This window comes from Filicampus tigris, chromosome 9 (assembly GCF_054856515.1).
Source record: "Filicampus tigris isolate MCC_2025a chromosome 9, RoL_Ftig_1.0, whole genome shotgun sequence".
Taxonomy (NCBI): domain Eukaryota; kingdom Metazoa; phylum Chordata; class Actinopteri; order Syngnathiformes; family Syngnathidae; genus Filicampus; species Filicampus tigris.
In genome coordinates this window covers 148,997-172,386 of record NC_141225.1, presented here as the reverse complement: position 1 = coordinate 172,386, position 23,390 = coordinate 148,997, and the positions used below count along the sequence as shown (strand labels likewise).

General features: G+C 43.5%; 1 protein-coding gene across 2 annotated transcripts in view; it reads right to left on the bottom strand.

The window, feature by feature from the left end:
* Window positions 1-23,390, bottom strand: part of phf2 (PHD finger protein 2) — a 271,699-nt gene that overhangs the window by 234,524 nt on the left and 13,785 nt on the right. For both annotated transcript variants that reach the window (XM_086041365.1, XM_086041364.1), the window contains exon 2: window positions 11,697-11,782. In XM_086041365.1, the coding sequence (XP_085897491.1) occupies window positions 11,697-11,782 (86 nt within the window). The remainder of the gene's footprint in view (window positions 1-11,696; window positions 11,783-23,390) is intronic.

Sequence of the window (23,390 nt, the reverse complement as noted above, 5' to 3'; positions counted from 1 at the left end):
TGAAAAACAATGGAGAAAGGACTTGGGTTTGGACCTAATAGGAGGGGAAAAGGAGGTTAGCATAAGCAGAACAGAGCGTGTCTGTGGGTGGATTCGTGTAAGTAGAGAAGCTCAGTCAGCGTGGATGGCACTATGTGAGCTTTTTAGGTGGGTTTTTAGGTGAGGAGAAAGACATTGATGTGAATATTTTGAGGGATAGAGATCCAGTGGAGCTTGTGGAGGACACAAATAATGTAATCATTGATCCATATATGGATGAACAAGCAACTTAGAACTTTAACGTAGGCATGGGCCGGTCTCAGACTGTGATAATGACACTGTAATTTTGATCTTCTCACCCTATATCTTAGGGAGAGCCCAGACACTCTGCGGAGAAACTCATTCCCGCCACTTGTTTCTGTTCTTTCTGTCATGACCCACAGCTGGTGACCATAGGTGAGAGTAGGAATGTAGATGGATCGGTGAGTAGAGCTTTGCCTTTCAGCTTAGCTCCTTCTTTATCATGACAGACCGATACAGAGTGATGACAGAGGATGCGTCAAACCGCCTGTTAATCTCCCGCTCCATTCTTCCCTCACTGAGGAACAAGACCTCGAAATACTTAAATTCCTCCACGAGTGTCAGGATCTAATCTCTGACCAGGATAGGGCACTCCACCATTTCCGGGCTGAAGACCATGGTCTCAGATTTAGAAGTTCTGATTCTCATTGCAACTGCTTCACACTCAGCTACAAACAGCTCCATTAATACTTGAAGATTGTGGCTTGCCAAAGCCAACAGAACAAAGCCATCTGCAAAAAGTAGAAATGCAATACTTCTACTACAAGATAGGGCTGCACAATATATTGAAAAAGTATTGATCTTGCAATAATGGTCGATGCAATAATTTTCTTATGAATAATATAATTGTATCTAAATTTGACCACGGCACGGTGGTCGACTGGTTAGCACGTCCGCCTCACAGTTCAGAGGTCGTGGGTTCGATCCCGGCTCCGGCCTCCCTGTGTGGAGTTTGCATGTTCTCCCCGTGCCTGCGTGGGTTTTCTCCGGGCACTCCGGTTTCCTCCCACATTCCAAAAACATGCATGGTAAGTTGATTGGATACTCTAAATTGCCCCTAGGTGTGATTGTGAGTGCGGATGTTTGTCTCTGTGTGCCCTGCGATTGGCTGGCAACCAGTTCAGGGTGTCCCCCGCCTACTGCCCAAAGACAGCTGGGATAGGCTCCAGCACGCCCCGCGACCCTTGTGAGGAGAAGCGGTACAGATAATGGATGGATGGATAAATTTGACCAGTCACATACATACATACATATACACATATATATGGGCATCTTATTACCTCACTTACCTGTAGATGGTAAGATGTTACACTTTTTCTGTATTGTATTTGTCTTTACAACATTGACAAAAATTTTAATGGCTGAAAAGTTATTGTTCGTGACACTAATCACTGTCACGGTTTCATAAAATAAAATACAAAACATATACCATATTTTATGGACTATACGTCGCTCCGGAGTACACATCGCACCAGCCATAAAATGCATTATAAAGAAGAAAAAAACATATATAAGTCGCACTGGAGTATAACTCGCATTTTTGGAGGAAATTAATCGTGCGCTTAGTACATATCATTTCCATCGAGCTTCGATGGTAACATTTAGCTAACATTCACACATATAGCATACAAGAAAGTTACGGTAAGATAACCTTAAAATCACCAAAACGGTTGTAGATGGATTAAATAAGTCTTTTATTAATCGCTATCGCTAATCGTTAGCATGTCTGCCTGTTTGTGGTCCATTCTTGTTCAACCGCCGTCTGTAAGTAACTTAGACAATTGTGTGTAATGACATGTATATAAACACTTATATACGAGCTGAATTGTGGATGATTGTGGGTTGTTGACTGAACATACTAATCGCTATCACTAATGCTAATCGCTATCGCTAATCGTTAGCATAGGCTCATCTTGTTCGTGTCTATAAAAATACATGTGTATGTAATGATGTAGATTGATAGTATTTCCTGTTTCTTGTGCAATTTCACAATATAAACAGGCAACTTCGCTGCACACCTGGAGTCTGTGGAGTTTGTGAATGTTTAACTGTTTGTATAAGCTAGCTTCCTCGGCTTGCAAGGCCTTAACAGTCACATTGTCTTTTTATCATACTATTTTAATTACTTATTTGACACAATATTAGATTTTAACCGTTTAAATTATTCATGCATTTTAATAGCTTTTAGGATTCACCTTTATGTTTCTTTATGTGGGTTACAATAACATGTGAAATGATATACACTACAGGTTGTTCTGCCCGTTGTAAAGCCAATATGTAATGTAGGTTTATATGCAGCCTTAGAACGCCCTCCTGTGGTTGTTTGGTGTATTGTTTGCTGACCTTGAAAAGGAAAGGGATATGATATAATGTGTTAATAATTTCACACACAAGTCGCTCTAGAGTATAAGTCACCCCCCGGCCAAACTATGAAAAAAACTGTGACTTATAGTCCGGAAAATACGGTAACTTGCCCAACACTGCCAATCACAATCACAGCTAATCTGTGTCCACTTCAAGATGTGACACTGACCATTGTTTTTTTCCACCCCAAACAACTCAAGCACAAGCACCACACATCAAAACAGATCTCATCATCATACAGAAACAGTCAAATTAGAGATTACATTTTTTATTGTGATTAAAAAAAACAAAAAAACGATTTAACTGTGACTGTAACTAATTGATCGCAATGAATGTACTATTTTGACACCCCTAACATATATCTATATACTTTTCCAGGACTACCTCACAAACCGGCCACAGTATGTGAGGACACAGGACTGTGTGTCTGACGTGCTCCTCTGTAGCACGGGGGCCCCACGGGGAACTGTCTTGGCTCCCTTCCTGTTCACCCTCTACACCTCGGACTTCAACTACAACACCCCTACCTGTCACATGCAGAAGTTCTCTGACGACTCTGCGATTGTCGGCCTCATCACAGGCGGAGATGATCGGGAGTACAGAGAACTTACTCAGGGTTTTGTGGACTGGTGCCAGCAGAACCGCCTCCTGATCAATGCGGGGAAATCCAAATGGTGGTGGATTTCGGTAGGCGCCAGCACTCTTCACCTGCACCAGTGAATATCCGGGGAACAGATGTTGAGAGAGTCTCTAATTACAAGTACCTGGGTGTTCATCTGAACAATAAACTGGACTGGTGCGACAACACAGACGCCCTCTATAGGAAGAGTCAGAGCAGACTCTTCCTACTCAGGAGACTGAGGTCTTTTGGGGTTCAGGGGACACTCCTCAGGAACTTTTATGACTCGGTGGTTGCATCGGTCATCTTCCAGGGAGTGGTCACCTGGGCAGGCGGCGTCTCGGCCCGGGACAAGAAACGGCTGGACAAACTGGTCAGGAGGGCCGGCTCTGTCCTGGGCTGCTCCCTGGACACTGTGGACTCGGTGGGTGACAGGAGGATGTTGGCCAAGCTGTCATCAATGCTGGACAACCCGGACCACCCCCTCCAGGGCACCCTAACAGCACTCCACAGCTCCTTCAGTGACAGACTGTTACACCCTCGCTGTGCAAAGGAGAGATTCTGCCGTTCCTTCTTGCCTGCTGCTGTCAGGCTCTTTAACAAGAACATTGTGTAGTCTCTACAAACTGGCGGACATTAGTGCAATTGTGCAGTCCTGCACCTGAGCTCATATCGTGCAATACCCAATATTCCCCACTACTGTAATACCGTGCAATACTCAACATTCCCCACTACTGTTAGTCTAGTTTTATTTTTATCCAATGCTGTCCCTTACATTTCACTACAGCACTGCAGCACTGTTACTTACTTAGAGTATTTTTCCTCTGTACTATGTACAGGCCAAAATGAGTGTTCCTCATAATTTTTATGTAGATGTAGGTTGGTGTGTATATACATGTGTATATACACATGTTACTGCGTATATTTACATAGGTTTGATCCTAAATGTTTGCCGTCAATGTTATACATTAATGGCCACATTATGCCGCCGTCCCTGTGTGACCTGTATTTTTGCTGCTGTAATAATGAAAATTTCCCCACTGTGGGATCAATAAAGACATTCTTATCTTACATATAAACTGTACCCCTCCATGAGTTGTCACCTTACTGTGGTGGAGGGTTTTGCATGTACCAATGATCCTAGGAGCCAAGTGGCAGGGTCACCCATGGCAAACAGGTCCTAGGTTGAGGGACCAGACCAAGCTCGGCTCAGAAGACCCCAAAAGACTCCAGTGATACAAATGGACCTAGTTTTCCCTTGCCCGGATGCAGGTCACCGGGGCCCCCTGTGGAGCAAGGCCTGGAGGTGGGACTCATTGTCGAACACCTGGTGACTCCATGTGTGCAGGCCCGGCCGGGCTCAGCCCGAAAAGGCAACATGTGTCCCCCTTCCCATGGGCTCACCCCCTATGAGAAGGGCCAAAGGGATCGTGTGCCCTGTGAGCTGGGCAGCGGTAAAAGGCCTTGGCGGTCTGATCCCCAGCGACAGAAACTAGCTCTTAGGACATTGAATGTCACCACTCAGGCAGCGAAGGAGCCCGAGCTGGTGTGTGAGTGCAACCCAGGCGATGAAGGCATTCAGTTAATTCGTGGTTGGTTGATCCCGTGTCAAAATGGTTGTCCAATTACTGTGGTACATCGTGTGTCATGTCTCAAGGGGTCCGTCATCGCGTATTTAATGCGGAAGTAACTTCACTTCAGTATTAGAGTGGGACGGGGTCACCACGTTATCAAGTTACAGGTAATGAAGTAACATTTTTGCCGTAACCGCAACCTTTCTTGCTAACTAGATCCGCATTCAAACGACATTCTGGTGTGGATTTGTGGGAGCCTTCTACCGCGGCCGGCCAATGTGTTGTGTGTGTGCGAAGTGCTATGTGTCGACGGGTGAGTGAATTATTTGTTCAATAACGACCCAGCTGGATTCACTCAGTTATTAGAGACACTGAACTGACGATTGAAATTCTGCCTGTTCTTCAAATACTTAAGCATTTGTTATATATTATATGCATTTGTGGATCATGTTGATTATATTTATCAATGTCATATTTAGAAAATATTGACTGTTGGCTTGCATTAAACACAGTTAATGTATTTTATTAGATATGTAAAGTACAACACAATATAAATGACTTGTGTACACTAGAATTATGAAAATCGATTATATTATGATATGGATTTGAGAACTGTGGCACTGTTTGTCGGGCCAAGTTCCCAGACTTGATGGTGAGCTAGACGGAGTAGGACCCGAAACTTACAGAAGCTTCTCAAGGGACACACTCCTCTGCCAGGCTGGTAGGGGGCGCCTTGTAGCCCACAACCCCACTCCTAACTCATACACCTTGGCCACTGCCCATCCATGTTGCATACCTTTACTACAACTCACACACTTTCCTTTACACTTTCTGCCTGGACTCAAATTTTCAGACCCTGATGCTGATGACATTTATATTATCTATACGCTATTCTATGCACTGTGTATATATATTCAACATTTGGTGTATTGTTACTTATATAGTTCTGTTAATACATATCTAAATCCAAACCTCAGTCTACTGTCCACTCTCTCCTCAAGCAAAGCCTAGATCTTCTGTTGACTAGCCTATTGATTACTGCATTACAAGTGTGCCCGTTCTTGTTTTCTGAACCAGGTGCTACATGAGGCTGAGAAGTTCCGACTGGATATAGTCGGGCTCACCTCCACACACAGCTTGGGCTCTGGTACTAGTCTTCTCGAGAGGGGTTGGATACTCTTCCACTATGGAGTTTCCCAAGAAGAGAGGCACCGAGCAGGTGTGGGCATACTTAAGGCTAGGTGCCTGTACACTGGGGTTTACCTTGGTGGAGAGAGGGTAGCCTTCCTCTGCCTTCGGGTGGGGGGGACAGGTCCTGACTGTTGTTTGTGCCTATGCACCAAACAGCAGTGCAGAGTACCCATCCTTTCTGGAGTCCTTGGAGAGTGTGCTGGAGAGCGCTCCCCCTGGGGACTCCATTGTTCTGCTGGGGGACTTCAATACTCACGTGGGAAATGACAGTGAGACCGTGAGACAGTGAAGTAACCGAGGTAGTTAAAAAGCTCCTCGGCGGCAAAGCCCCGGGAGTGGAAGAGATATGCCCAGAGTTCCTAAAGGCTGGATATTGTGGGGCTGTCATGGTTGACACGCCTCTACAACATGACGTGGACATTAGGGACAATGCCTCTGGATTGGCAGACCAGGTGGTGCAGGTTTTTAAGAAAGGGGACCAATGTGGGACCAAAGGGTACCAATGTGTTCCAATTACAGAAGAATCACAATCCTCAGCCTCTCTGGTAAGGTCTCTTAAGGGGTGCTGGAGAATAGGGTCCGTCAGGAGGAGCAATGTGGTTTACATCCCAGCCGTGGAACAGTGGACCAGCTTTACACCATCAGCAGGGTCCTCGAGGGTGCATGGGAGTTCGCCCAATCAGTCTACTTGTGTTTTGTGGACTTGGAGTAGGAGTTTGACCGTGCCCCTCGGGGAGTTCTGTGGGGGGTACTTCGGGAGTACGGGGTACCGGGCCCCCTGATAGGAAGGAGCTGAGCAAAAAGGCCGATCTTTACCGGTCGATCTACAGTTCTACCCTCACCTATGGTCATGAGCTGTGGGTCATGACCATAGGTGAGTCGTGAGCTGTGGGTCATGACCAAAAGAACAAGATCTCGGATACTAGCGGCCAAAATGGCTTTCCTCCGCAGGGTGTCCGGGCTCTCCCTTAGAGATAGGGTGAGAAGTTCGGCCATCCGGGAGGGACTCAGAGTGGAGCCGCTGCTCTTCCACGTTGAGAGGAGCCAGCTGAAGTGGCTGGGGCATCTGATTAGGATGCCTCGTGGACACCTCCCTGGTGAGGTGTTCCGGGCATATACCCTCCGGCAGGAGGCCCAGAGGACGACCCAGGACACACTGAAGAGACTATGTCTCCTGGCTTTCCTGGGAATGCCTTAGGATCCCTCCAGAAGAGCTGTAAGACGTGGCTAGGGAGAGGGAAGTCTGGGCTTAGCGGCTGAAGCTGCTCCCTCCGCGACCCGACTTTTGATAAGCGGCAGATAATGGATGGATGGATGAACATATATACTGTATACAGTCGTATGAAAAAGTCTGGACACCCCTGTTCACTTTCAAGTTTATCCTTTCTAAATCATTGGTTGTTCGGATCAGCAATTTCAGTTAATTATATCATATCGTCGCTGTCATGTGATAAACACTTATCTCCATTTTTTTTCATTTTCTTAATCATGAATCATGTTTCCGCGTTACAGACGTCGCATTAAAGTAAAAATTTAAAAAGTTTCCAAAATTGGAGATAGGTCTTTTTCACAGGACAGCGACGATATAGTAGACGACCACAGTGATACTTGAGTCGTTAAATTAAAAGGAAAGTCAACCCAAACATATTTTTTTCAACAATATGTACTATGCAAGCCCACTAATTGAAACAAGGCATTCTGATATATATTGCGTTTGTGGAATGAGAGTTAATACACCCGCTTTTAGCTGTTTCTGGGGGTGGCCATTTTGTCACTTCTGTCGACTGAAAATGATAACACAACTGCTCAGGGCTCAGGTAACGACCAATCACGGCTGACCTGTTTTCTTAAACTGAGCCATGATTGGTCGTTACCTGAGCCCTGAGCAGTTGTGATGTCATTTTTAGTCGACAGAAGTGATAAAATGGCCACCCAATGAGATGGCTAAAAAGGGGTGGATTTTGTTGCTTGACTCATATTCCACAAACGCAATCTTACCGTATTTTCCGGACTATAAGTTGCACTTTTTTTTCATAGTTTGGCCGGGGGTGCGACTTATATGTGAGACTATTAACACGTTAATGTCATGGAATGTTAGTGCTCACTTATGACTAAAGTTTTGCCTCCCTCTGCAGGCGCTTTAGCGCTAAATATAAAGTCAGCAATTACTTCTATATCATTTCACATGTTATTGTAACCAACATAAAGAAACATAAGATACATTCTAAAAGCTATTAAAATGCATGAATAATTCAAACGGTTAAAGTCTAATGTTTTGTTAAACTAACAGGCCATGCTAGTCGAGGAAGCCAGCTTAAACAAACCACTAAACATTCACAAACAAACTCCACTGACTCCAGGTGTGCAGCGAAGTTGCCTGTTTGTATTGTGAAACTGCACAAGAAACAGAAAATACTATCAATCTATACATTTCATACACATGTATTTTCATAGACATGAACAAGATGAGCCTATGCTAACGATTAGCGATCACGATTAGCATTAGTGATAGCAATTAGTATGTTGAGTCAACAACTTTCAATCATCCACAATTCAGCTCATATATAAATGTCATTACACACAATTGTCTAAGTTAGTGTCAGACGATGGTTGAACAAGAATGAACCACAAACAGGCAGACATGCTAACGATTAGCAACCACGATTAGCATTAGCGATAGCGATTAGTATGTTCAGTCAACAACACAGTACAATCAGCCACAATTCAGCTCCTATATAAATGTTGCATGGTCATTACCGGTACACAAAATTGTCTAAGTTACTTACAGACGATGGTTGAATAAGAACGAACCACAAACAGGCAGTTGCCTGCCTCTGGCTGGGGTATTGCATCATGCAGCCACACACGTAAGGAGGAGCACACTCAGCAGAGAGGAGAGGAAGACATAATTACGACCGAATACATAAATACTTTTGGAGACTTGGAAACATTCTCCATGGTCGGGGATGAGTAGAAGAAATATTTAAGCGATCTACAATCGTTTTGGTGAGTTTAAAGTTATCTTACCGTAACTTTCTTGTATGCTACATGTAGCATCGTAGCTCGGTGGAAATGATGCGTACTAAGCGCACAATTTCCTCCCAAAATGTGACTTGTACTCCAGTGTGACATATATGTTTTTTTCCTCTTTATTATGCATTTTATGGCTGGTGCGACTTTACTCCGGAACGACTTATAGTCCGGAAAATACGGTTGTTATGACTGGTTGTATCAGTTGCTCTGCAGAAGTTATGGTCCTTTTCTTCTTTGTTCTTTATGATGTTGTATAGGCCTGAAGTATTAGTTTAAAAGTGAAACACTGACACATTGTCAGTACATCAAACCATCTTTGAATGAGGATGCAAACTCTTTTCCAGTCCTGATATCTGTGGTTCCTTTGTATTTTTGTTGATAAAGACTTTTTACTCTTAAACGTCCGTGTCATACCTGCGTATGGGTCCAAATCCCGATCCTCACATGACAGAACGTACTGACCAGTCATGGACCCAGCAGACTCAGACGCAATCCCTCAAGCTGAAGACGTCTCCACCTGCTCCTAACCATCCCTCCACCTCCAATCAGGGAGTGATTGTTTTACCGGCTGCTGCTTTGCCTTTTGACTGGGAACCTCTCGTTTCGCTCCTCCATGATGGGTCGCTCAGGCCGTCGCCCTCAGCCTGCCGACCACCCCCACACCCTTTGTGTAAGGTCTGTTTTTTCTTCCACCTCGCTCTCATCTTTGCCATCTACTTGTCCTAGTTTTGCACATTCCCCTTCTAATCTGACACCCGATGTTTTGCTTTTAGACTCAGATGTTTCTGACTGTGGAGATGGCCATGATTTGGTTAATCTCCTTTCTGATTCTGACATTGGATTTGGGCTTCCTGCTTTTTCAAGCCCTCCTCAGTTTTTGTATGATTCCTTAGGTTACGATTCAGATTTTGATACTGATTTTGGCTTTCCCGGTCCCTTCCCCACTCATTATTCAAGCCCTTGTCAGTTTTTGGCACGTTTTTCCGATGATGATCCCATAGTATCCGATTCAGATTTTGACACTGATTTAGGTTTTCCCGGTCCCTTCTACGGTCATTATTCAAGCCCTTGTGAGTTTTTGTCACGTTTTTCTGATGATGATCCCTTAGTGTCCACTCCAGAACCCTAACCATCAGACTCTGGCTTGGGTTGGCCATTTACACGGGACCCCCGCGGGGTGGCCAATGTAGGCGCCCGAGTAGAACTTCTGGTTCCTCTCGAAAGTCCGCTTTTTCCAAGTCGCGTCACTCCGAACCTCTACCCTTAGTGTCCACCACTGAACCCTTCCCTTCAGACCCTTCTTTGGGTGCCCGTTTGGCCATTTACACGGGACCCCCGTGGGTTGGCCGACGTAGGTTTCTGAGTAGAGATTCTGTTCCCGCCTCAGCTTTTTCCAAGTCACGTCTTTACGAACCAAGCCTTGACAACTTCAGGCTCCCATGCCGGCTCCTCTGCAGTGCCAGGCCCTGTTCCCGGCACCTCAGCAAATGCAGGGCCCCATCCTGGCTCCTCAGCACCAGGTACTGTTATGACAGGTTGCTTGCGTGTTGTATCAGTTGCTCTGCAGAAGTTATGGTCCTTTTATTCTTTGTGCTTTATGATGTCGTATAGGCCTGAAGTCTTACAGTTTAAAAGTTTGAGTGAAACACTGACACATTGTCAGTATGTTAAACCTTCTTTGAGTGAGGATGCAAATTCTCTTGGAGTCCTGATCTCTGTTTTTACTTTGTATTTTTGTTGATAAAGAGTTTTTACTCTTCAACTTCCGTGTCATATCTGCGTATGGGTCCAAATCCCGATCCTCACATGACATATCCCTTACCTTTGAGACGATCTAGGAGCGAGAAGACAATGTCCGGCAGTGTGCTTGCTTCCCCAACATAAGGCAGCATATTAAAACAATGTCCTGTCTCTGAGTCACACAAAACGTATGACTTGATGCCATATTTGATTGGCTTTTGTGGGTTGTACACCTTGAAGGAGAGACGCCCCCGCCACCGCATTATCCCCTCACCGATACAAATGTTCTGCTTACGCTGGTACAGTTCCCTGAATTTATCGACAATGTAATTCAGTACAGGCCGAACTTTGTGCAGTTCATCAGATGCATCATGAGATATATTATTATTGAAATGGAGAAACTGACATGTAATTTGAAAGTGGTTTATTACCATAGTTTGGCTGAAAAAGTATTTGTGTGCACAGGTTCAACACCTCAATATATGGTAAAGAGGCTGTAGTGAAGGCCAGTAAAATTTAAAATGAAGAATGCCACAATTCTGACTTCTTCAATTCCGATATTTGTGTATAACTTGAACACACCGTCAGTTGTTGCACACAAACACCAGACTAACCTTACAGCTTTTTATTCCCCACCAAAGGTAAGCACACAAACACTCATAGCTGGTTGTGAATGGTCATCTCAAGACAGTGTTCTCATAACAAAACACTTGAATTGGAAATCAACCCAAACATAGTTTTTTCAAGAATATGTTCTATGCAGGCCCACTAGTTGAAACACGGCATTTTGATTAATATTGCGTTTGTGGAATATGAGTTTAGAGCAGTAAAATCCACCTGATTTTAGCCAGAAAATAACTCTTATTCCACAAATGCAATCTTTATCAGAATGTCTTGTTTCAACCAGTGGGCCCGCATAGAATATGTTCTTGAGAAAAATATGTTTGGGTTGACTTCCCCTTTAACACCCAATGGACCGTAAAATGGAAAATGACTTTTGAAAACCGTAAACTGTCAAATAGGTAAGCAGCCCATGTCTACTGAATAGCTGTTAAAACATTCTCAAAAGCAGGACATTTTTATTGACTTCATTGTCTTTTACAAAATATACATACATGTGGATTTGCCGTGGGTCTTCTCGCAGTTTGGACAATGGTATGTGTCAATACCTGGGGCATCATCTTCGTCCACACCAACACAACTGAAAACAATACAACAAATGATTTAACTTTAAAAGTACATTATATGATACATGTGTTGTCCATTTGTTTGGGGCAAGCACATAAATCAACACTTTTTAAGGCCATTTTACTGCTTAACTCATATTCCACAAACGTAATACCAATCAGAATACCATATTTTGACTAGTGGGCCTTCATCGGTCATATGCTTGATCAAAATATGTTTGGGTTGACTTCCACTTTAAACATTTGTACCAATGAAGGCCTCCTCCAAGTCGACACCTTCAAATAGACACATGCCGCTCTCTGCAGTTGAATGTTGAATGAAGAACAAGACAAAGAAGATCTGTCATTTCTATTTTGAATGTATTGTCTTTGTCTTTTTCAGCTCAAGCAATTTCTGGACATCTATGTCCTCTATGACAATGGCAACAAATGGCAGGATTCTACAAGAGAAGAACCTTTTAATTGATCCTGAATATATTTGTATACATCACTAGATGAATGTAGAACATATTTAACCTCATGCAGCACCAACAACCGAATGGATTTTTTTGTTTCGAAAAGGAATCTGCAGCACTGAACTCTTAAAAACTATATTTTCTATATACGCTATTGCACTTTGAGCTGTACACTGTAAAGATACTGATAGTCTTCTTGTTAGCTTTAATTTTGCCTACATCGAGATGGAATAACATTTCACATATTTTATGTGGGTCTGTGAAGGTCGCACAATGGCCAATTTTTTAAATGTGAATATTAAAAGCCACTGACACAAACTTTAGTCAGTACTGTCTGTGTCTCACTAGCAGTTCGAATGGACAGAATGGAACATGCAAATAAAGGTGTTCAATAATGAACTGAAAATGATATATCTTGACATAATATCAGAGGTCTAAGACTCATGATGAAAGACTAATGAAAATAGCTGACTTGGGACTAGCTACTGGGCGGCACGGTGGTCGACTGGTTAGCACGTCCGCCTCACAGTTGAGAGGTCGTGGGTTCGATCCCGGCTCCGGCCTCCCTGTGTGGAGTTTGCATGTTCTCCCCGTGCCTGCGTGGGTTTCCTCTGGGTACTCCGGTTTCCTCCCACATTCCAAAAACATGCATGGTAAGTTGATTGGACTCTCTAAATTGCCCCTAGGTGTGATTGTGAGTGCGGATGTTTGTCTCTGTGTGCCCTGCGATTGGCTGGCAACCAGTTCAGGGTGTCCCCTGCCTACTGCCCAAAGACAGCTGGGATAGGCTCCAGCACGCCCCGCGACCCTTGTGAGGATATATAAACTATATAAAAACAGACTATATAAATTTCTGCATGGAGAACACCATACCCACCAGGACAGTAAGGTGTTTCTCCAACAACAAACCCTGGATCATACCAGATATAAAAGCTCTCCTGAAGGAGAAGAGGAGGGCTTTTGCGTCAGGCAACATAGAGGAGCGGAGGACTGTGCAGCGCCAGCTGAGGAGGAGGATCAGAGAGGGGAAAAGGTCCTACAGGAAGAGGATGGAGGAGCAGCTGCTGCAGAATAACGCCAGGGGAGTCTGGAGGGGCCTGAAGACCATCTCAGGCCACGGACAACCCAAGACCCGGACTGGGGGGGACCTGCAGTGGGCAAATGAGCTGAATCTCTTTTTCAATAGGTTCGATCAGATGCCTGCCTCCACTCAGTCTCTCCTGCTGCAGTCTCCACCTACTCCTCCTGCTGGGCGTGTCACCCCCTCCCCTCTTTTCTCCACAGTCTCCAGCTCCCAGCTACACCAGATAGCCACCACTCCTTCCTGTCCAGCCTTGGCCTTCACAACATCTCAGGTGAGGAACCAGCTGAAGAAGATGAAGGCGAGGAAGGCAGCGGGTCCAGATGGCATCAGCCCCCAGCTCCTCAAATCCTGCGCAGACCAGCTGTGTGGAATTGTCCAGCACATGTTCAACCTGAGCCTGAAGCTGGGCAGAGTCCCCCAGCTATGGAAAACATCCTGCCTGGTCCCGGTGCCAAAGACCCCCCACCCGAAGGAGCTCAACAGCTTCAGACCAGTGGCGCTGACGTCTCACCTGATGAAGACCCTGGAGAGACTGGTCCTTGTCCACCTGCGCCCCCTGGTGAGCTCCTCAATGGACCCACTCCAGTTCGCATACCAGCCTGGCATCAGTGTGGATGATGCCATCATCTACCTCCTCCACACTTCACTCTCCCACCTGGAGAAGGCGGGGAGCACTGTGAGGATCATGTTCTTTGATTTCTCCAGTGCTTTCAACACCATCCAGCCCACCCTACTGGGAGACAAGCTGGAGCGGGCGGGGGTGGCGCACCACCTCACCACATGGATCCAGGACTACCCCACAGTATGTGAGGACACAGGACTGTTTGTCTGACGTGCTCCTCTGCAGCACGGGGGCCCCACAGGGAACTGTCTTGGCTCCCTTCCTGTTCACCCTCTACACCTCGGACTTCAACTACAACATCCCTACCTGTCACCTGCAGAAGTTCTCTGACGACTCTGCGATTGTCGGCCTCATCACAGGCGGAGATGATCGGGAGTACAGAGAACTTACTCAGGGTTTTGTGGACTGGTGCCAGCAGAACCGCCTCCTGATCAATGCGGGGAAATCCAAAGAAATGGTGGTGGATTTCGGTAGGCGCCAGCACTCTTCACCTGCACCAGTGAATATCCGGGGAACAGATGTTGAGAGTCTCAACTTACAAGTACCTGGGTGTTCATCTGAACAATAAACTGGACTGGTGCGACAACACAGACGCCCTCTATAGGAAGAGTCAGAGCAGACTCTTCCTACTCAGGAGACTGAGGTCTTTTGGGGTTCAGGGGACACTCCTCAGGAACTTTTATGACTCGGTGGTTGCATCGGTCATCTTCCAGGGAGTGGTCACCTGGGCAGGCGGCGTCTCGGCCCGGGACAAGAAGCGGCTGGACAAACTGGTCCTGGGCTGCTCCCTGGACTCTGTGGACTCAGTGGGGGACAGGAGGATGTTGGCCAAGCTGTCATCAATGCTGGGCAACCCGGACCACCCCCTCCAGGGCACCCTAACAGCACTCCACAGCACCTTCAGTGACAGACTGTTACACCCTCGCTGTGCAAAGGAGAGATTCCGCCGTTCCTTCTTGCCTGCTGCTGTCAGACTCTTTAACAAGAACATTGTGTAGTATCTACAAACTGGCGGTCATTAGTGCAATTGTGCAGTCCTGCACCTGAGCTCATATCGTGCAATACCCAATATTCCCCACTACTGTAATACCGTGCAATACTCAACATTCCCCACTACTGTTAGTCTAGTTTTATTTTTATCCAATGCTGTTCCTTACATTTCACTACAGCACTGCAGCACTGTCACTTAGAGTATTTTTTCCTCTGTACTATGTACAGGCCGAAATGAGTGTTCCTCATATTTTTTATGTAGATGTAGGTTGGTGTGTATACACATGTGTATATACACATGTTACTGCGTATATCTACATAGGTTTGATTCTAAATGTTTGCCGTCAATGTTATACATTAATGGCCACATTATGCCGCCGCCCCTGTGTGACCTATATCTTTGCTACTGTAACAATGAAAATTTCCCCACTGTGGGATCAATAAAGGCATTCTTATCTTATCTTATAAGCGGTACAGATAATGGATGGATGGATGGATGGGACTAGCTACTGTCATTTGAGCTTCTGGATAAGTTTATGCAACTAGTCCATGTAATTTATTATAAAAGTGAACTGAACTGAAATGACACCTTGCTTAGTTTATCTTAGCTGATCTTATCATACTATAGGTTATTTTCCTTATGACGTGATGTGGAAAAAAATGTATATTTGCAAATCAGTAACACTTTTTTTTAAGCTTTTTCCACTGCAGCGACCTCTACTGCCTCACTTGCCACATTATCATCAAAGTGACCTTTAGACTGCAATTATACAGTAATTTGTATACAGTGGCGGAGCGCCTTGGTGACCACTCGGGCAACATTTTGATATTTGTGACTTTCCTGCCATTTCCACATGGATGTAGTATCCATATTTTACCAACACATTTAAAGAACAAATGTACAATTGATCTGAATGCTAACTCTAGAAGCATCTGTCTTTAGAAAAGAGTGTTTGATTTGTAAAGTCAATTAAAATGTTTACTTTCACACCATAGTCAGCAGACAACATGGCTGAGGAGTCATTGTTTATCATACCATCGATGCACAGTCATGATTTCATGCAATAAGATGCACACCTTTCCGAAACATTCATAATACAAGCAAGAACAAACCCAAGTAAAAAGCAGCATTTAGAGTTAAGAATTAAGAGATTGTTGTGTTCTTCTTTTTTCATACATCTTGAATGAATAGGCCATCAATTGCAGTATGCGAAATGGCGTCAGCCGTCATTGACAACTTATCACTCCGATTGGCTGTTAGCTAGCAAATTCAAATTAGTGACAAGAAAGAAATAGACTATGAGGTAGTAAACAAAAGCAAAGAAACTGATAATAAAATGGCATTATCTCGCAAGTAAAGCTCAGAAAATGTTGATTTTTACTTCGACTTGATCCATCTTATATTATGAGTGTGTTGAGCAAGGTTGTGGATATGTATGCATTTAATTTCATGAAATGTGACTGTGGACAACAATGACTTCACAGTTACAGAGGCTGTTATGAGCATGTGCCCGCGGGCAAGGCGCGTAGAGGCTAGCAGGTGCCTATGGCCAGTGAGATGTTGTCGACCTGGCCACCCCACAAAACGTTGTGTGGTTACGCCCCTTTTTGGATGGAATGCTGGACTGCAGTAAGAACAGCATCTTGGAGGACCTACCGTACTTTGTGGTGCGACTGCTTCCAAGACATACAATAATAACACAGGGTGTGTCACTAGTTAGTATGCATGTTGATTAGCATTGTTTTGTAGCTTCTGACTGTCCTCAGGACAAATGTATGTCGAATTGTTTTGGCTTGAAAGTGAATCCAACAATTTAAGGCGGAGCAAAAAAAAAAGTACTTTAAAAGTATGTGTATAAATGATCACATATCATTTTAGCTCGTTAAAATCATGAGGCAGGCCTTATCTTCGACACTAGAACAAGCAAACCAAACTTATATAAAGATTGCATATAATAATAAAATATACAGTAAATATGCAAATTTTATGATGTGATGCGATGCAGATTGAAGTAAAATTTCCCAAAATCTTAATGATTTGTCCATTGAAATGTGTGATTCATATATATAAGTGTTATATATATAAATATATATATATATATATATATATATATTTATATATATGTATATGTATGTATATATGTATGTATATATATGTATACATATACATATGTATACATATGTATATATACACACACATATATATATATACATATATATATATATATATATATATATATATATATATATATATATATATATATATATATATACATATATATACATATATATATATATATAGATATATATATATACATACACATATATATACATATACATATAGTTAGATAAAGTTAGATTTTTTTTCATAAGGAAAAAGACCTTGAAGTGCAATTTCAGGCGCCTTCCTTTCAACATGGGCAGCGCATTACAAAGTCATCTTGGTCAACAATATTGAAAAGTTAAAAAAAAAATTTAAAAAGTACTGTAAGCCAAGGAACTAATGATCACAGCTAATGATCACAACTGCTAGCCACTAACGCCAGAAACTTGTACCGTATTATACAATGACAGCATAATTAACCAACGGTTTGTTCACGTCCTAAATTAGAGACTGAATATGGCAATGACTAAGGCATTGGCATCAATGACTCAATGTACTATTTGGTAAGCTTTATTTTGAAGTTAGCCTTTGCGGAGGCGCACAGATTTTTTCATTGACCATTCTGCGGATTGTGCCCGTCCTGAACCGTGATGCTTGATCCTTACCGATCACGGGTCAAAGATGATTTGTTGCAGTGCACCACTAGTGTGTACAGGTACGCAAATGCGCGTCATAACACAAATGACGGTATGCATCAGTGGTTTCTGTTGCGCATGCGTACCAGTTATGTGCACCCCTGTATATGTATATGTATATATTAGAGCTGTCCCGACTCCGCAGCATAGTCAACGTGGCCGATGACGTAAATACGCACAACATACCGTTGACATCAATATTCACTTTGCGTTTGTGGAACATAAGTTAAGCAGCAAAATACACTCATTTTTAGCCAGTAGTATTCATCCAACTGTGTGTGCTTAATTGCATTGCGAGCCCCTGGGTTGGATTTGTCGTATTGTATGATTATTAGGGTCCAACAGATGGCCATAAGTCGCATTCAACAAGTTACTTTTTTATTTTCCACACTTCCCTTCGTTCCCGGCCTTCAAAATAAAAGCATACTAGCAAACCACTATACACTGCTGCTATGTTTGCTATGGCGTATTTCCGGAAGTAGGGAACGCCAGAAAAAGTGCATGAACTCCACCTTGATGTGCTAGCGTCTGAATATACTCGTGGACACAAATTGTTTTGAAATCGGGGGGTGTCGCTTCAAAAAGACAATGCATATTGTGCCTGCTACAACTATAAAGGGACGGAGATGACTAGACGATGCATTTAATTTTATTGCGAAAACAATCCGGAAGGTGGCGGCGAAGGGAGAACGTGGGTAGGTAAATTCATTAAACACAACGCTGCGAAACTAGTTTTGCTTTGCAACGAGCTGTATTCTCTCCTCCGTGTGGGAAACTGTATGTCATCGCAATATAATGGACCGATCAGAGGAGCAATAAATCCTGATGTGTGCGTGGCATGTGTTGCAGCCCTGTCGCCAACAGCACAATGCGTTGGTCACTTGAAACATTGCGGCAGTTGTTTGTGGAAGAAGAGACGTGAGACAGCAACGTGCGTTCAAGCGTGTTTGTATTTCGTTATTGTCACGTCAACTGGGGCATACCATTACAAGAGGGAGCGGGGGGGGGCAATACTACAATCCCTAAAACAGCAGTTGTCGCTCACGCTGTAGTAGAAAGAAGCCTAAAAAGAAGCCTGTCACCGAGTAGGCTGAGGTGATTTTTGGGATGGATAATACATGAAGTTAATTGCTCGGAACAGTGTTTAGCCCTTCATGATGTTAAAACACTAAGTTTGAAGCTTGCGATTTTTTGCAAAAAGCTGGTGCAAAAACACCCAGTTTGCCGAAAAAACAATGCTGATTTTGGGAATGTAAACATGCATGAAAAGTCATGAAACTTTGCACACTTAGAAGGCCTAGTAAATTAATCATTAATTAATTATTCAATTATGCAATCTTTAAAAGATGGCTCGCTACTGCCCCCTCGAATATTTTTAAAAAGCGGCCCAGTTTGTACGCTTTACTTATGTCTACGAAAATTTGGTAGTATATGAAGCAGGAAGAGACCTACAAAAAAGCCTCTTGGAGCCATTTGATAAACTTAAGAAGAAGTCCACCATTTTGAATTTAGTTTAAAGTTTGGAATCACCTTGACTACAAAAGCTGCTGTAACTTGATTCACATGATAATTTCAATTATTCAGTTCTGATGGGCGAGCATCTTGACGTGCCAGTACCCCAACGTTGCCAGGGCTGCGAGGGCCCTCTAGCTATTATTATTATTATTATTATTATTATTATTATTATTATTATTATTATGGCCCGAGCAGCGACCGCTGCAAGGTCCCTATTGTTTTTGTAGAAATTATTATTATTATTATTAGGGCCCGAGCAGCGACTGCTGCGAGATCCCTATTGTTTTTGTAGAAATTATTATAAGGGCCCGAGCAGCGACCGTTGAATATTGTGACTTTTCCACTAAGGGCGTGACTTTTCCACTAAGGGCGTCGCCTTGACGATGCCGCAAATTCTGATTATACGTGAAAAGAAATGCTGTTTTAACTTGACTCAGATCATACAATCTTCTCCAAATGTTTTATATTTGATGATAGTTAAGGGCTGAAGACATCTACGAACTCATTTTTCATTGCGGTGATAGCGCCACCAAGTGGCTGAAGGAAATACATGTTGTTTTATTTGATGTTTTTATCCTAACAGGTTGACTGGGTCCACGTCATCTTTGCGCGGAAGAGTGTTTAGGACTTCGTCATATTAAAATACGAATTTTGTGATTTTTCGTGAAAAGCTGTTGCGATGGCAACACCAGTTCGCCAAAAAACAACGCTCATTTTGAAGGTCTGAACATGCTCGAAATCTCACGAAACTGCACATACATCAGGCCTTGCAAAATTTGCAATTTTGAAAAAAATGGATCGCTAGCGCCCCCTAGAAATCTTTAAAAAATCAGCCCCGGTTGTACTTTTCACCTAGATTGATGAAAATTTGGTTGTATATGTTCAAGTTCAAGGCCTACAAAAAGTCTCTTGGAGCCATATGCTCAACCAAACATTAAGTCAGCCATTTTTAAATAAGTTTAAAGTATGAATTTGCTCTGATGACAATGGCTGCTGGAACTTGACCCACATGATCATTTCTTCTAAAAAACAACTGACAATTGATAAAAATCAAATCCTGAAAACATCTCAGAACTTATTTTTCATTGTGGTGGTAGCGCCACCTACTGGCTAAAGGAAGTACGTTTTATTCTTTGATATTTTTCTCCCCGCAGGTTAGCCAGGTCGACCTCAGAATTGCTCGCGAGACTCTGTAGAACTTCCTGACGTTTAAATACGATACATGTGATTTTTCTTAAAAAGCTGTTGCCACTGCAACGGGCTGTTCTCAAATAAAACTACGCTGATTTTGCCAGTCTAAACATGCATGAAATCTAATTAAATTTTGCACACACATCAGGCCTGGTGAAATCATCTTTTTTTTTGTTTTGTTTTACGTCGCTATTGTTTAAAAAAATGGGTCGCTAGCGCCCCCTATATTTTTTTTTAAACATGAGCCCCGGTTGTACGTTTCATCTATATCTACGAATATTTGCTGGTATATCTAACCGGTCAACACATACAAAAAAGTCTCTTGGAGCTATGTCTCTTGGAGCTATGTCCTAATCACAGGAAGTCCGCCATTTTGAATTTACTTTACAATTTGGCATTACATTGACTTTTGACTGTGCCCTGCGACTGGCTGGCGACCAGTTCGGGGTGTAGTCTGCCTTCGCCCATTGACGGCTGGGATAGGCTCCAGCAACTCCCCGCGACCCTGTATAGGATAAGCGGTTTGGAAGATGACATGACATTGACTTTTGACTTTAAAAGCAGCTGTAATGTGATCCACATGATAATCCATCCATCCATTATCTGTACCGCTTATCCTCACAAGGGTCGCGGGGCGTGCTGGAGCCTATCCCAGCTGTCTTTGGGCAGTAGGCGGGGGACACCCTGAACTGGTTGCCAGCCAATCGCAGGGCACACAGAGACAAACATCCGCACTCACAATCACACCTAGGGGCAATTTAGAGTATCCAATCAACTTACCATGCATGTTTTTGGAATGTGGGAGGAAACCGGAGTACCCAGAGAAAACCCACGCAGGCACGGGGAGAACATGCAAACTCCACACAGGGAGGCCGGAGCCGGGATCGAACCCACGACCTCTGAACTGTGAGGCGGACGTGCTAACCAGTCGACCACCGTGCCGCCTCCACATGATAACATCATGTCCAAATGTCACACATTTGATGAGAGTCTACACCTGAAGACATCTACGAACTAACTTTTTATCATAGTGGGAGCGCCACCTACTGGCTAAATGAAGTACATGTTTTATTCTTTCAGTTTTTCTCGTGGCAGGTTAGCCAGATCTCCCTCATATTTGCTCAGAAGAGTGTTTAGGCCTTCATGATGTTAAAATACGAATTTTTCGCAAACAGCTTTTGCCATGGTAACGCCCAGTTTGCCAATAACACAATGCTGATTTTGAGAATGTAAACATGCACGAAAACTCATGAAATTTTGCACACATAGAAGGCCTGGTAAATTAATCAATAATTAATTTTTCAATTGTGCAACCTTTAAAAGATGGCCTCGCTACCGCCCCCTAGAAAATGTATAAGTAGTGGCCCCAGTTGCAGCGCTTCACCTATATCTACGAAAATTTGATAGTATATAAAACAGAAAGAGAACTACAAAAAAGCCTTTTTAGTACCATATGCTAAACCGAAGAGGAAGTCCGCCATTTAGAATTTTCTTTGAATTTTGGACTCTCCTTGACTACAAAAGCTACTGTAACTTGATTCACGTGATAATTTCGATTATTCAATTCCGATGTGCGAGCATCCCAATGTGCCAGTACCCCAACGTTGCCAGGGCTGAAAGGGCATTTATAGCTGCTTGCAGCTCTAGATTTATTTGTTCTTATAATTCAAAGGGTTTGTGTTAGATATTGTGGGCTAATAAAATGTTTTGCAAAAAAGTGTTTCAATATACTTAATTTATATAATGTACTGCCTATATGCCTTAATTGGTTATTTAAAAGGGACGGTGGGGCCGGGATGGCCATGTATTCACTAACAAGTTCATTTTATATATTTTTTGATCAGGAAAATGAAAAGAGTTGCAATTTTCTCTTTTATCCATTCATTTTGGAGGAATTAGTAAATACGTAACCCCATGAATAACGCCCCTTGTTAATGAGGAGAATGGCCACGCCCCCTAGCGTTCTATTTATGTTCGGCCGGAGTCGCGCAAGGAACCGATTCCAAACTCTCCATTGGAAATCACTGTACTTTTATTGCTTATAACGTCCAAAAACGGCGATCAATTGGCACCAAAATTTAAGTGGACATCTCCACTAATGCCCACTTCAACGTATGGAAGTCAGCAGAGCTACATAGATTTAGGCTGGGACGAGCACACACTGCTTCTTTGCTTAAAAAAATAAAATAAAATAAAACACTGCTTCTTTGTTGATCACGGTTAGAACAGGTGAGGCATTAAACACCAGTCAGGATATTTACAGAGACTGAAGTGGGAATGAGTAGACGTGCACATTTATTTGGATGAGGAATGGACCCAGTTTTTCAACTTAGTACGCGCCGTCCAATTTGGAAGGTAACAGCCAAAATGGCATGTTCCGATGTGGCCACACTCGTCTGTGCAGTCAGCCTCGCCGAAACTTTTTGTTCGCTATTCAATGAGGGCTTTCGTCACTCTCACGCCGCTTCACTCAGGCAGGTCGCGGCTGCAAGCAAGCAAGCAGGGACACCGCACGCGTCTGCTTGTGAGGCGACATGAAGACACAGGCTGATCTTCACCTCCACACGCTGGGCGGACAGTAAGGAGCTAATGTTGTTGTGCTAACGCCTTTTGTTTTAACGGCCTGAAGCTAGTTGCTGCTATTAGCCGTCCCAATCCTACTTTTAGCCTGGGAGGGAAGCGGGGGGCTCCAACCTGCCTGCTGCTGCTGCAAGCCGCCTTCTCTCTCCCTCCTGAAACACGAGTTTAGCGTCACTAAATGTCCGATATATAACGATCGGGGTTTGTGTGCGCATTCATGCTCTTGTCCGCTTCAGCTTGTGAAAGAGGAGGAGCAATCGCCACGGTATTTTGGATTTTGTGGAGGTGATCATGATGAGATCACGTTTTATGTCAATAAATCCAAATTATTGGGCAAAACACTTTTATACTTTCACAGGTTGAAGTGGACAAGAGTAGTAATGTGC